At 41.8% G+C, this 16177-nt stretch overlaps 2 protein-coding genes across 3 annotated transcripts in view; one reads left to right on the top strand and one right to left on the bottom strand.

Moving 5' to 3' along the window:
• Positions 1-16177, bottom strand: part of LOC140734808 (uncharacterized) — a 65179-nt gene that overhangs the window by 14777 nt on the left and 34225 nt on the right. The window lies entirely within an intron of this gene.
• foxm1 (forkhead box M1) overlaps positions 1-16177 on the top strand; it is a 33779-nt gene that overhangs the window by 4104 nt on the left and 13498 nt on the right. Inside the window, exons 3-6 of the mRNA XM_073059356.1 lie at positions 12566-12711; positions 13263-13421; positions 14679-14807; positions 15684-15752. Coding sequence (XP_072915457.1) covers positions 12566-12711; positions 13263-13421; positions 14679-14807; positions 15684-15752 — 503 coding nt within the window. The remainder of the gene's footprint in view (positions 1-12565; positions 12712-13262; positions 13422-14678; positions 14808-15683; positions 15753-16177) is intronic.

The following is a 16177-nucleotide window of genomic DNA, read 5'->3' as shown; positions in this document are numbered from 1 at the left end:
CCCCACACACCAAACAGTGATGCAGACTGTCAGAGTGCTCTCCTTGGTACATCTGTAGAAGTTTTTGAGTGTTTTAGGTGACAGATTAAATTGTCTCAAACTCCTAATGAAATATAGCCGCTGTCTTGCCTTCTTTGTAGCTGCATCATTATGTTGGGACAGGTTAGATCCTCAGAGATCTTGACACCCAGGAACTTGAATTTGCTCACCCTCTCAACTTCTGATCCCTCTTTGAGGATTGGTTCGTGTTCCTTCGTCTTACCCTTCCTGAAGCTCTTTGTTCTTACTGACGTTGAGTGCAAGTTTGTTGCTGCGACACCACTCAGCTAGCAGGTATACCTCACTCCTGTACGCCCTCATATCTCCATTTAAGATCCTGCCAACAATGGTTGTATAATCAGCAAATTTATATATGACATTTGAGCTATGCCTGGTCACACAGTTGTGGGTATAGATCAACCTGTGAGGAAGGAGTAGGACTGTGCTTTATTGTAGTTATGCAAAAGATGTACTTCAGTGCAAGGGCAGATATGGAGGCACCTTTCAACATTTACCTATCAAGTTCTCAAAAATGGTGTTGGCCTAACATGCTATGTACAGCATTATTTAACAATGAGGTTTTGGGTCAAAAGCTGGGGTGAGAACCTTTGGATGATGAGCAGTAACAGGATTAGGCCAATCAGTCCCTTGAGTCTGCTCTGCCAATCTGTACATTCTATCGCAATGCCATATTCCCACACTGACCTCCTATCTCTTGATGTCTATGTGTATGCAAGTTGTAATGATGAAGTATCTCCTATTCCCATTGTTATACTGTGATGATATCTTGTAACCTGAGACTGTGATTCCCTTGTTTAGAGTAAGAAACATGTAGGGAATGACAGGAGCAATACATCTGGCTGCTCGGGATATCCTCACGACAGAATATTCGCGGTCTTTGTTTGCACATGTGTCAGCTAGAGTTGAGGAAAAGCTTTTTCACCCAGAGAGCTGTGGATCTGTGGAATGCTCTGCCTCAGAAGGCAGGGGAGGTCAATTCTCTGGATGCTTTCGAGAAGAGTTAAATACAGCTCTTAAAGATAGCGGAGTCAAAGGAAATGGGGGGAAGGCAGGAACGGGGTACTGATTGTGGATGATCAGCCATGATCACAGTGAATGGCGGTGCTGGCTCGAGGGGCCGAATGGCCTGCTCCTGCACCTATTGTCTATCTCATATCCTTTTTTCCTTCCTTGCTCCTATTTCCACCAACACAAAGCACCCAAAAAAAATCTTATGTGGCAACCGTCTACATCTCACCATGCCACATAAGTTGACAGACCATTTGTGTGTGTGAGAGATAAAGAGATGTACAGTTTATTTGGCTTCATTTGGTGTTCAGTGACAGTGCCATTACTAATTCTTGATCTTGTGAGAAGGCAAGGACCAGAGACAATATACTGTCCCCGCAGATTCCTACGGCCTTGAAGCAGCTTAAGCACGTCAGTGGGTCCCCCCGAAGATACACAAAATCCTTGTTTTTGAAATGTATTGTTATTCCTTCATTGTTGCTGGATCTCAGTTCTGGAGCTTTCTGTGCTACAGCACTATGACCATTTCGTACAGGACACCACACCAAGTGGGAAGCTCATCACCAACTTCTTAAAAGTAACTAAAGATAAGTCAAAAAATGGTAGCCTTGTCGATGATGCCAAGATTCCAGAAATGGATAAATGAGGCCCATCCTTGGGGCAGCCTGTTCCTTCCCATGTTAACCATATAACCATATAACAATCACAGCACGGAAACAGGCCATTCCGGCCCTCCTAGTCCGTGCCGAACTCTTAATCTCACCTAGTCCCACCTACCCGCACTCAGCCCATAACCCTCCACTCCTTTCCTGTCCATATACCTATCCAATTTTACCTTAAATGACACAACTGAACTGGCCTCTACTACTTCTACAGGAAGCTCATTCCACACAGCTATCACTCTCTGAGTAAAGAAATACCCCCTCGTGTTTCCCTTAAACTTTTGCCCCCTGACTCTCAAATCATGTCCTCTCATTTGAATCTCCCCTACTCTCAATGGAAACAGCCTATTCACGTCAACTCTATCTATCCCTCTCAACATTTTAAACACCTCGATCAAATCCCCCCTCAACCTTCTACGCTCCAATGAATAGAGACCTAACTTGTTCAACCTTTCTCTGTAACTTAAGTGCTGAAACCCAGGTAACATCCTAGTAAATCGTCTCTGCACTCTCTCTAATTTATTGATATCTTTCCTATAATTCGGTGACCAGAACTGTACACAATATTCCAAATTTGGCCTTACCAATGCCTTGTACAATTTTAACATTACATCCCAACTTCTGTACTCAATGCTCTGATTTATAAAGGCCAGCGTTCCAAAAGCCTTCTTCACCACCCTATCTACATGAGACTCCACCTTCAGGGAACTATGCACTGTTATTCCTAGATCTCTCTGTTCCACTGCATTCCTCAATGCCCTACCATTTACCCTGTATGTTCTATTTGGATTATTCCTGCCAAAATGTAGAACCTCACACTTCTCAGCATTATTGTATCTTTCCAACCAGCTACACATCCTTGTGGTTACCATTTCTTGTAATGAAAGAGTATAGAGATGGAATGAGATGAGGCAGATCTTAAATGAAGATTTCCCATCTGTAAATACTCAGGAGACAGACACAGAGTCTATATTACAGAGGCAGAACTGTAGTGAGGTTGTGTATCATGTATGGATTACAGAAGAGGAGGTGCTTGCTGTCTTGGGGCACATTAGGGTGGATAAGTCCCTATAGCTTGGCAAGGTGTTTATTGGAGCTTGACGGAGGAGAGTGCAGAAATGTAGTGACCCTTTCAGAGGTACTTAAAATGTCCTTAGCCACCAGGTGAGGTACCATGAGACTGAAGGGTAGCAATTGTTGTTCAAGAAAGGCTCTAAGAATAAGCTTGGAAATTATGTTGGTGAGTCTGAGGTCAGTAGTAGATAAATTATTGGTGGGTATTCTAACCAACAGGATAAGTGAAACCTCTTTTTACTGGGTATCTCTGGAAATGTGGCTCATTCACCCCTCACTAATGAACCCCCAGACTCTGCGAGGAGGAACCCACCTTTCTTGGGCTTCGTTGGGTGTATACAGCTTTGGTCCTGCCAAATCTGTGAGCTTGGGATGTCTCGCCCACCCAAAGACCGGTTTGTGTGAAATACTGCCCTTGGCAATCGCCATCGGCAAGAAATAACAGATCGTACACTGCATACAATTGTAAAGGAGTATATTTAAGAATGTTAACTTAGGCAATCAGTTATTAAAGGAAAGGGGGGTAAAAAAGGACCCATTGTACTTAAACAATCACATGTGCACGGTGGGGCTCAAATCTTTCATTCACCATATACACTGCACATTCCAAATGTCACTCGAAATCCATCTTGAACAAATGGGCTCTCCCACAGGAGTATCAATCCTTCCTCCTTGAAGCTATTCATCTGCACAAAGCACCTTGTGCAACAGGGACAGCATCCTCAGCCATCTTCCGCCCTGTCTTCCCCAGCTCCCGCCAACAAAGACCTCTCTGTCGAGTGTTCTCCAGAACATTTTCCGAATTCTACCATCCTGATTGGCTGACACCACATTCCTAAGTTGAACAACAAAGTCCCTTGCCTCAGCTCAAACCCAGACAGGCTGAAAGCAGAACAAGACTGCTCTTACAGAACTGCTAAAATGAAATACCTGCAGCATAGCAGTAAAAATCTTAACCAGAGTGTCACATAAGCATTTAGATAGGTGGTGCCTGATTAGGGATAGTCAACATGGCTTTGTGCATGGTGGTTATGTCTAGCCAATTTTATAGAGTTTTTTTCAGGAGGTTACCAGGAAAGCTGATGAAGGAAAGGCAGTGGACATTGCCTACATGGACTGTAGCAAGGCCTTTGACAAAGGCCTATGTGAGAACTTGGTGAACAAGGTTCAGTTGCTTGACATTCAGGATGAGATAGTAAATTGGATTCAACATTGGTTTCACAAGAGAAGCCTCTCTGAACAGACGCTGTGACTGGTGGTGTGCCACAACGACTGGTGCTGAGTCCATTATTGTTTGTCTTTATCATCCAGACTGTTGATATACAGTAGATGACAATGTTCTAAGTGCAAAGAAAAATTATCATCAACCTTGAGATTCATTTTCTTGTGGGCAATCACAGTAAATAGACTAAACACAATAGGATCAATGAAAGACTGCACCCAACAGGATGGACAATAACCAACATGCAAAAAAACCCAACAAACTGTGCAAATATAAAAGAAAGAGAAAAATGGGAAATATAACAAATAAATAAGTGTAGGAGCCATGCACCTGTTCTTTATCTGCATTGCATTTATTCTGTGTTGCACGTTCATTATAGTAACTAGTCACGTGAGCAGTGGCTTGGTAAAAGCAAAGGGAATAAGTTATGCCTTCATGCTTTGTTCATGGCAGTTTGAAGAAGCTGGGGACCGACGAAGGTTATGTCCTTTGCTGACCGCTTTGTAATGCTTAGGTTACACTTGGGTATGCCTAAGTTTCCTTGCTTTAAGATTGTATGTTTGCTTATTGATAATAAAGGATTGAATACATATCCTCAACATATGGAACAATCACTACAGGAGTGAGGGTGCATCAAGCAAGTATAATAAATCCAAAGAGACGCTGCCAGCAGCAGTTGTTTTGGTTTTGATTTAGTTTGGCTGCTACAAGTAATTACTACCGATAACGTGAGATGAGGACTTCTTGATGGGTTGTGGGAACAGTTTATGATGAGGCAAGTGAAGTTACCACCGCTGGTTCAAGAGCGTGATGGCTGAGGGGTTCCTGAAACTGGTGGTGCAGGTCCTGAAGCTCTTGTACTTCTTCGTGATGGCAGTAGTGAGAAGAGAGCATGGCTGGGTGGTGGGCGTCCTAGATGAAGGATGCTGCTTTCCTGTGACAGCACTCCATGTGGATGTGCTCATTGGTGGGGAGGGCTTTACCCCGGATGGACTGGGTCATATCCAGTACTGTTGTAGGCTTTTCCATTCAAGGCCAAGGCAACCATCAATTTACTCTCCACCACACGTAGGTAGAAGTTTATCAAAGTTTTTGTAAACTTCTAAGAAAGTAGAGATGCTGCTGTGCTTTCTTCGTAGTGGAACTTACATGCTGGAACCAGGAGAGATCTGAAACGATGGTAAATTGGATCAGTAAATTTGTGGACAACACCAAGATTAAGGGTTTCATGAACAGTTGGCAACAGGATCTGGACCCACTGGAAAAATTGGCTGAAAATGGCAGTTGGAATTTAATACGGATAATTGTGAATTGTTACACTTTGGGAGGACAAACCAGGGTAGGACTTACAGTGTATGGTAGGACACTGAGGAGTGCTATAAAACAGAGGTATCTGAGAATACAGATCCATAATTCCTTGAAAGTGGTGTCCCATGTAGATAGAGTTGTAAAGAGAGATTTGGCACATTGGCTTCCATACATCAGAATATTGAGTGCAAGAGCTGGGATGTTGAAATTGTATAAGACTTTAGTGAGGCCAAATTTTGAGTTTCTGGTTACTGACCTACAGGAAATATACAGTATAATAAAATTGAAAGAGTATGGAGAATGCTGCTGGAACTGGAGGATCTGAGTTATAGGGAAAGGTTGAGTAGATTAGGATTTTATTCTACGGAGCATAGGTCAATAGGGGAGATTTAATATGGCAAGATGATGACAGCAATGCGACTAATGGCGATGTCTACAGAAAGTTCACAAAACTACTTCTTGTTCTTTTAAATGTGCTTCTACTACTGATCTCTGTATGTTTGGAGCCTATAATTTACATTTTGATAATGTAAAGTACTGATTGAGCAATCTGGCACTTTTGCTGTCTCAGAAGGAATTTGGCGAGGTTGAGAATGGAGTGTGCCTATGAGCGGAGCACAAGCCTCTGATCGGCTCCAATTCTTGAGCAAGTCACCGATTAAAGTTTTGAGAAAGATTGAAATCAACGAGGACAAGAGCAGAAGGGGAGCTCCGCCTGCCTGTGATGGACCAGTTTCCCTCTCCCTCTAGCTCGCTGCCGCTGGAGGAAGGTGCAAGAGTCTTGGTTCTTAGGCAAGGTTTGATGGGTGCAGTTTATGGATTGGACTTGCTTTGAGAGGACTCTGCAGTTATTTTTGTTTCTGGTCACTGCTTTTCTTTAAATTGCTGTTTTGCATAATTTTGATCAGGGCGGACTGGCTCTGCAGCCTGCTACAATGAGCTGAATATTCCCAGACCATTCCAAGGACTCTCGTTTGATGTGTATTTGCTCTATTTTGCCTTTTGTACGATTTGTTCTTTTTTTTGCGCATCCGGTGTTTGACATTTTCTTTGAAAGGATTACCGTAGATTCCGGACTACAGAGCGCACCTGATTTTTAGCCGCTGGCACTAATTTTAGAAATAAAATCATTTTTTTAAATGTAAAGGCCGCACCGGATTTTAGGCCGCACCGGATTTTCGGCCGCAGGTGTCCCACGTTGTGATATTTACACAGAAAGATATTACACGTGAGGATTTTTTTAACTTTTAATTAAATCCATATGGTAACAAAAACAAATACATATTGCAAATGCTTTTTTTCGAACCGTGCCCGTACGCGGCTACTTTTAAATATACGTTGCGTATACTTCTTTACTGAACAACATTCCAATATCTCCTAACGACTGGTAAAAAATATATATACTGCAGCCTACCAGGAAAAGTTATTGATACCTTTAACTTAAAAGCAGAGTTCGCTCGGATCCAAAGCCGCTCGCGGAATCCGCTCCCCCCCTCCTTTCCGTTTCATCGCAAACGGCATTTAAAAGCAGATTTCGCTCAGATCCAAAGCCGCTCCGCCGCTCGACCCCCTCCTTTCCGTTTCATCGCAAACGGCATTTAAAAGCAGATTTCGCTCGGATCCAAAGCCGCTCCCCCCCTCCTTTCCGTTTCATCGCAAACGGCATTTAAAAGCAGATTTCGCTCGGATCCAAAGCCGCTCCCCCCCTCCTTTCCGTTTCATCGCAAACGGCATTTTCCCACAAGACGCCGCGAAACCGGGTGTGTCGTCATAGCATCCCGCGATGTAGTACAGAAAACAAATATAGTTTAAACTAAGAGGGTAGGTAGCACAATGCTTCGAGTGTTTTCCATGTTGATGAGGGTGAGTACAAATGACTGATTTACAATAATTTAATTGTGAAAGTGCGCTTGATTTATCGTACAATTTCATTGGACCTCTGTGAACTACTCATCAATTTTATTGGTCTACTGTTACGAGGCAAAATGTTTACGAGGCGGCATGAAAAAAACCTTGCATTAGCCGCTCCGGATTATTGGCCGCAAAGTTCAAAGCTGTTCAAAATGTGGGAAAAAAGTAGCGGCTTAAAATCCGGAATCTACGGTACATGGTCTTTTTTTGTGGCCATCTGCAGTAAGATGAATCGCAGAGTTGCATACTGCATACGTACTTTGATAATAAGTGTACTTTGAATCCTTGATAGAGGTATACAACATTATGAGATAGTCAATTCAAGCAGGCTTTTTTCACTGAGGTTGGGTGAAGCTAGAATTAGAGGTCAAAAGGGTAAGGGTGCAGGTGAAATGTTTAAGGAAACATGAAGGGGAACTTATTCACTCAGAACGTAGTGCAATTGTGGAATGAGTTGCCAGTGGAAGTGGTGGATGTGTTTGATAAGGTGCCACAAGAGGCTGCTTAACACGATAAAATCCTATGGAAAGATAGTGGCATGGATAGTGGAATGGCTGACAGGCAGGAGGTGGCAAGTGGGAATAAAATGGGGCCTTTATTGGTCCGCTGTCAGTTCCTCAGGGGTCAGTATTGGGACTGCTGCTGTTCACATTGTTTGTCAGTGATTTAGATAATGGAATTGATGGCTTTGTGGCAAAGTTTGTGGATGATACGGGGAAAGGTGGAGGGGTATGTAGTGTTGAGGATTTTGACAAATTGGAAGAATGAGTAAAGAAGTGGCAGATGGAATACAGTTGGGAAATGTATGATAATGCATTTTGGTAAAAGGAATAATGGTGTGGACTATTATCTACATGGGGAGAAGGATCAAATGTCAAAGGTGCAGAGGGACTCAGGAGTCCATGCGCAAGACTCCCAGAAGGCTAATTTACAGGTTGAGTCTGTGGTAAAGAAGACAAATACAATGTTGGCATTGATTTCAAGGGGAGTAGACTGTAAAAGCAAAGAGATAATGCTGAACCTTTATAAGACCCTAGGCCGCACTTGGAGTATTGTCAATAGTTTTGGGCCTATATCTTAGAAAGGATGTGTTGTCAATGGAGAGAGTCCAGAGGACGTTCACAAGGTTGATTCCGGGAATGAAGAGGTTAACATATGAGGAGCATTTAGCAGCTTTGGGCCTGTATTCACTGGAATTTAGAAGGATACGGTGGAGGGGGGGGGGGGGGGAGAGAAATCTCATTGAAACTCATCAAATGTTGAAAGGACTAGATAAAATTGGATGTGGAAAGGATGTTTCCAATAGTGAGGGTATCCAGAACCAGAGAGCACAGACTCAAAATTGAGGGACAACTCTTTAGAGCACAGGTAAGGAGGAATTTTTTTTTTTAGCCAGTGAGTAGTAAATCTGTGAAATGCTCTGCCACAGACTGTGGTGAAGGCCAAGTCCGTGGACATATTTAAGGCAGAATTTGATTGTTTCTTGATTGGTCAGGGCATCGAAGGATATGGCGAGAAGGCAGGTGTACGGTGTTGAGTGGGATCCGGGATCAGTCATGATGGAATGGCAGAGCAGACTCAATGGGCTGAATGGCCTCATTCTGCTCCTGTGTCTTGTGGTCTTTGGATAATGTGGATTAGATTTCAACATTTAAGAGAAGTTTGGATAAGTTCATGAATGTGAGGGATATGAGGGCTACAGTCCAGGTGTGGTTCAATGGGACAAGGCAGACTAGATGAGATGAGGGGCCTGTTTCTAAGCTGTTGTCCTCTGTGATAGATTTGTTCATGGGAAAGCTACTTTTAGGGATATTTTAGTGTGTGTGTGTGTGTGTTATGATTGAGATTTAAAAATAAAACTAACACAGTAACTGTAGGAAAGCTATCTTGATGACAGGATAATTTTCCTTTATATTTAATTTAGTTAAAATTGTATTCCCATAAAGAATCATTATACCCCATTAGTTCTGGATATAGTGGAATTTTCTACTTTATCTTTGTTTTTTTGTTAAAATATCTTTGGTTCTATTTTCAGACCCATTCATTTTTGACTGCTTAATCAGTGGCCCTCCCTTTATTATAAAAGGGTTTTTGATCATTTCCATTAGTAACTACTGAGGAAAATGCAGTTTGCACTCGGTGTAGAGAAGAGTATACTTGGTTTATAATTGCCAGATAGTAACATCTCCATTTTCCTGTGACTTCCGATGGCTTTGCCAAATTCCCCACCATCCCTCAAAGCCTGAGGATTTCCAGAAAATAACAGAACCGACCACATAAATATTTCTGAGTGAGAAATTATCAACTTTATTATGAGTGACTCATTTTGTGATTGCCTAAAGCCCGTGTCTGCTTGCAAAGAAGAAGAACAGGCAAAGAGTGATGGGCAGAGAGAGGGGAAAAAAAAGGAGGGGGAAATAAATAATTAAGGATGGGGTAAGAAGAGGAGGAGGGGCATTAACAGAAGTTAGAGAGATCAATGTTCTTGCTATCAGGTTGGAGGCTACCCAGACAGAATATAAGGTGTTGTTCCTCCAACCTGAGTGTGGCTTCATCTTGACAGTAGAGGAGGCCATGGATAGACATATCAGAATGGGACATGGAATTAAAATGTGTGGCCACTGGGAGATCCTGCTTTCTCTGGCGGACAGAGCGTAGGTGTTTAGCGAAACGGTCTCCCAGTCTGCGTCTGGTCTTACCAATATGTAAAAGACTGCACCGGGAGCACCGGACGCAGTATACCACACCAGCCGACTCCAAGGTGAATTGTCGCCTCACCTGGAAGGACTGTCTGGGGCCCTGAATGGTAGTGTGGGAGGAAGTGTAAGGGCAGGTGTAGCACTTGTTCCGCTTACAAGGATAAGTGCCAGGAGGGAGATTGGTGGGAAGGGATGGGGGGGGGAACGAATGGACAAGGGAGTTGCGTAGGGAGTGATCCCTGCGGAAAGCAGAAAGAGGTGGGGAGGGAAAGATGTGCTTGGTAGTGGGATCCTGTTGGAGGTGGCGGAAGTTACGGAGAATTATACGTTGGACCTGGAGGCTGGTGGGGTGGTAGGTAAGGACAAGGGGAACCCTATCCTGAGTGGGGTGGCAGGTGGATGGGGTGAGGGCAGATGTGCGGGAAATGGGAGAGATGCATTTGAGAGCAGAGTTGATGGTGGAGGAAGGGAAGCCCCTTTGTTTAAAAAAAGGAAGACACCTCCTTTGTCCTGGAATGAAAACCCTCATCCTGAGAGCAGATGCGGCGGAGACGGAGGAATTGCGAGAATGGGGATAACATTTTTGCAAGAGATGGTGGGAAGAGGAATAGTCCAGGTAGCTGTGAGAGTCAGTAGGCTTATAGTAGATATCAGTAGATAAGCCGTCTCCAGAGATGGAGACAGAAAGATCAAGAGAGGGGAGGGAGGTGTCGGAAATGGACCAGGTAAATTTGAGGGAAGGGTGAAAGTTGGAGGTAAAGTTAATGAAGTCAACAAGCTCAGTATGCATGCAGGAGGCAGCGCCAATGCAGTCGTCGATGTAGCAAAGGAAAATAGAGGGATGGATACCCGTATAGGCTTGGAATATGGACTGTTCCACAAAGCCAACTAAAAGGCAGGCATAGCTATGACCCATACGGGTGCCCATGACTACACCTTTGGTTTGGAGGAAGTGGGAGGAGCCAAAGGAGAAATTATTGAGAGTAAGGACTAATTCCGCTAGACGGAGGAGAATGGTGGTAGAGGGGAACTGGTTAGGTCTGGAATCCAAAAAGAAGCGCAGAGTTTTGAGACCTTCCTGGTGGGGGATGGAGGTATAAAGGAACTGAACGTCCATGGTGAAAATAAGGGGGTGGGGGCCAGGGGCTCTCCACACACAAGCTTTGTGGCTACATTCTGTACTATTTGTATAATGCACCACAACAAATCAGCAAGACATTGGGTAGCATCTTCTTTAAAAAGAACTCATAAATTAGGCAAAAGGGACGTGGAAATGCCACGATCTACAAATCCCTCTTCCCAAATATGCCATCCTGATTGGGAATTATCTTGCCATTCATTCATCGTTGTCATTATGTGCCATTTCATATGACGTTGACAATCATGGTCTTCCATAATGACCATGATTATTCTTGACAAAAGTGGTATGCTATTGCCTTCTTTTGGGCAGTGTTTTTACAAGATGGGTGACCCCAGCCATTATCAATCCTCATCAGAGATTGCCTAGCGTCTGTGGTGACATAACCAAGACTTGTGATACGCACCAGCTGCTCATATGACCATCCACCACCTGCGCCTATGACCCTGATTGGGGGGACTAAGCAGGTGCTACGCATTGCCCAAGGGTGAGCTACAGGCTAGCAGAGGGAAGGAGCGCCCCATACCTCCTTTGGTAGAGACATATACCCCCACCCTTCCACCCCTGCTATTCATTACTCTGTAAAAATCACACAACGCTGTCGCCACAAGAAAAGCAATGGTTTAAAGCAGCCTATCATAACCTCACAGATGATTTAACACGGGCAATAAATACTACTAATGCTCGCCTGTCACTGTAATGCTTACCTCAGAATTCGTTCAGCTCCACGATGATAGTTTTATATTGTAGCTGATTGTTGAAAGCCTCCAGCTAGTTGCAATGTGTCTACTAGCACATTCCTAATTGCCAAGCCTGCATGTTTCAGTACAGAAGTTAAGAACCATCTGGATGGTCAGATACTCAGTCTTTCTGTGAGCTCCACTTGTGTCCACCGGCATTCTCAGACATTCTCCTGATACTTATCCAGGCCTTTTGGTGTATGTCAACCAAAGCTGGTGCATTTTCAGTGCTCCACTTACCTCAATATGGTCATTAACTTTCCTTTGAAAGCTGAGTTTAGGTCAGCTTTCAATTTATTTATTTCTTTGTATATTTATGTTTGTAATTCATTAACGGAAGTTTATTGTGTTTATAAGTACATTTTTAATAGCTTTCAAGATTTTTAATTTACTCTAATTTTTCTAAATGTTCTGATCATGAAAATAGTGAAAGGGTCTTTGCTAGCACAGCTGTCGGGGGATTTCAGAGTAATGCTTGGGCAGGACCTGACTTTCCTCTGCCAATCACCTAGTTTCCATTCACAGAACAACTAAAGCAGTAACACTGTCGATATCTTAGGAATCAAGTGTCTGCAAGGGTTTGTACGTGTGTCTGGCGTCGGGAGCGCAAATGGAAGGTTTAGAGTGTAGCTCAGCCCATTATAAAACAATGTCAGATGTTAAGCACAGGGAAGATACCACCAAACAAACCATAGCCTACCACTGCTTATGTGAAAACTCAGCTGATAATTTATTTGCCTTAGCTCCCACAGCTCCTGAGCGCCACCTGGATGACAGTCTGACCAACATTCAGTGGCTGGGTAAGATGAGCACAGATGGTCTTGGGGCTTGCCATGTAAAAGATGAAGCAGAGAAGGAAAATAAAGAGCCTGTACCAGAAGAGCCCATTGTAAGTAGTACCCTTCCCAACATTGTTAAATCTTGAGTTAATGGAGGATGCTGGAGCATTGTCTTCAAAACATTAGTGAAGTTTTTGTGTTTAAATATTTCTCAATTTTCCAAGGAGCAATTAATATTCAGGTCAAGTATGTGAGGTGTGAAAAGTAATTGGGCTTTGGGAGTATAGAAGGCATGAATCGCTGAGGTCAGAGTAGAAGGGATGTTCTGGAGTAAGTTGAATGAAGTGGAAGATGAAAAAGCTCTTGTGGAAATGGAGATATTGATTGAAGAGGTGAGATCAGCTGAATGGATTTTTATAGCGATTACAACCATTTTCATGTTGTTCAAAAAGCTTTTTCTCAGAATAGTGACTGAATCAAAATTTACACTGTCTATAACCAATTTGAAATGTATCTAGCATTTTATATGTGGAGCAATGTAATGAAAGGGTTTCTTCCAATGTACATTTGCTGCGCTGGCCATTTGTGCCTGATATGTTAACAGAACATAAACCTGGATGCAGGGCTGTATTTTCTCTGATGGTTTCTTCCTTTAATGTAGACAGAGTCTATTCATGAGCGGCCGCCATATTCATACATGGCAATGATTCAATTTGCTATAAATAGTACTCAGAGCAAGAGGATGACGCTGAAAGAAATCTATACCTGGATTGAGGATCATTTCCCCTACTTCAAACATGTGGCCAAACCAGGATGGAAAGTAAGTGGATAATAAAGCCACCAAGGTTGTATAAGTAACACATCTCTGTGGAGTGAGGAAGCAAGTTCAATAATTATGATGTAAATCTTTAGACTCCTTGTTTGAAGTAGGACAACCAAATGCTGCAGCATCTGAGGCATAGTTATCCTTCACTTCCCACAAACTTGGTGGAAATCTTAGCCCAAGTGGATTTGCAGGCAACTAAAAAGAAACTTAAGGTTGCAATTGATAAATATTAAGGCAAATTACGTTTAGCCTACAGACATGCTAAAAAATAAATGGGACCAAGGCACAAATTTTGGGTTAAATGACTGAAGTCCAATTGTTAATCATTTTAAGGTATATATGCACAATGTGAAGATGTTCTTGGCTTCTCAGCATTTAGAGGAGCTCTGTTACTTGGTAGGTATAGGGCTTTCAACTTGCTGCACAAGCACTTGAGTACTGAGAAGTTCATGTATTCAATACTAATCCAAATACTTTATTTTCTCTGACACCATTGGTTTTTGTATTTCTGAGTTATTACAACTCCTGCTCAATTTAATGCAAACTAAATTATCTCAAAGCGAAAAAAATCTGCAGCTACTCAAAATTTAGTATAAAAGAAAATGATGCTGGAAATTGGGAAATAGGGTGTTAATATTTCAATATCATTGACTTGAAGCATTAACTCAGTTTCTATCTTGGGTAACAGCCTGACTTGCTGAGGATGTCTGGTTTTACTTTCTTATTTGGTCCATCTACCCTGTTGCGTGCTAGCTGGGTATCAAATGCTTGATTGCAGTGCACATTATCATCAGCAGTGAACTAGTTAATGCTTGCAATTTCAAGCCTCTTTCAATCATTCTGCTACCACCTCGGAAACCGAGATTTCCCTTCTATAATCAAAATTATAATCATATTAAAGTAGATTGTGTGTATAGGGTTAAAACTATATTGAATTTTCATTTATTACATGATTAAAATATGCATTTTTTAAAAGTACCAATTCATTTGACTCTTATTTTAAAATCTGTCATATCTTGTGGACTGAACATTTGTCATCAAATGCTACCTCTCCCTCTGTAATTCAGTTGTCAAATTTTGTTTAATAATGCTCTTGTAAAAACATTTTAGGACATTTAATTACCTTGGGCATTATGTAAATTGTAAGAACTATTGCAGCAAATACAATCCTGACATGTCATTTCCTGAGAACAATACATTCTTCATTTATAAAATTATTGTCTTGATGACCAGCTTTCACTTTCTCCTCAGAACTCTATTCGCCACAACCTGTCTTTGCATGATATGTTCATACGTCAGACATCTCAAAATGGCAAGGTATCACACTGGACCATTCGTGCTGAAGCCAACCGCTTTTTGACATTGGATCAGGTTGTTAAGGTGCGTTTTCAATGTGTTTTTTAATATTTTTCAGTGATGAGGTGAATAGATATCTGATTGACCATTACAAAGATGAATCTGTACAGGCAGCCTCCATTTACTGCTTAGGTCAAGGGATTAACAGATTGGGCTTTCATGATGGTGGGTTGTAAGTAAGGTCAGATAACATTGACATTTTCCTCAGCTTTCGTGAAGATAGTGAAGATGTTTAATATTTTCCTTCTTATGAAATTGCACTTGTGATTACCAGTAAATGAATTTGAAAATCCAAACCATGATGAATATATATTTGTAAGAGCCTGATGGCTATATACACTTATGAATGTTTTATATTAATTATCCAATGTCTTTGAACAAATTTGTACAAAGTCATCCTTCAGTGCTTATTCTTTATCTCTTGAATTTAAAAATATAATATTTACTATCACACGAGTAGTTCTGTGTGAAAGTTGTAATGGAAGCAGGACTATTACACAGTTAGATAACATTTGATGGGTAATTCTTGGATGAGAGGCATTAAAGATGCTTCAAGGATTTGGAAATTGCTATATGAACTCTAAGTACAGTTAAACAGCAAGTGCTAGGTGCTTGTTTACTATTTGTGCCAGTTAACTTGATGTCATCCTGGGTGATTCCAGCCACTCCTGAGATACCAGTTACTGCAGCATGCTAGTTAGTGAAGAGCCAGAAAACCAGATTTCTACTGCACATGATAATTTAATTTGTGGCCTTTATCAAAGGTTTGGTTGAGTGACTTAATCAAAGTAAGAAGAAATATCCACTAGCTGGCAGAAGCTGCATTGCTTGTCTGATGTTGGCATTTTTAATGCATTTTAATGTTCAATACTTCTCGTTCTTGATTGATATCTCATACAGTCCCTGGATTTCAGCCCAACTGACAAGATTCAATGGATCCAAGCAGCGCCTGTGTTGGTCTTTCAACAAGTAAGACCCAAGTGCTCTTGGTGGCATTCTGCCACCTCTCTGTGCTGATTTTTATTTTAACTGACTGGTTTGGTTGGGGCACAAAATGGAAGGTGATTGCTGATGATACTTGTATTTCAATTGTTTTTAAACTTAAGTTGTAATTTTTTTCCATGGCAAAATCCATGCCAATTAGTTAGTTCACTAGAAACAAAAGACTTTTCGAATGTTCTAATGTTACGTGAGTTACACCTAACTATCTTTGCAAGCAGATAACATTTTAATGACATTTTGCTTGTGCCTTCTGACCCTGGAAATCACAAATGGCTGTTGATTGAATTAGTACAGGCAAAAAAATTTGACCATAGAAACTGGTGGTGAGGAAGAATTGAGAACAAAAATGGAGGAGAAATAAGAAACTGAATAAGAAGAATATAAATAATGGG

Source organism: Hemitrygon akajei, chromosome 10, assembly GCF_048418815.1.
Source record: "Hemitrygon akajei chromosome 10, sHemAka1.3, whole genome shotgun sequence".
In the NCBI taxonomy this organism is placed as follows: Eukaryota; Metazoa; Chordata; class Chondrichthyes; order Myliobatiformes; family Dasyatidae; genus Hemitrygon; species Hemitrygon akajei.
Note: the sequence above shows the minus strand (reverse complement) of the source record. Positions and strands in the feature narration are given on the sequence as shown.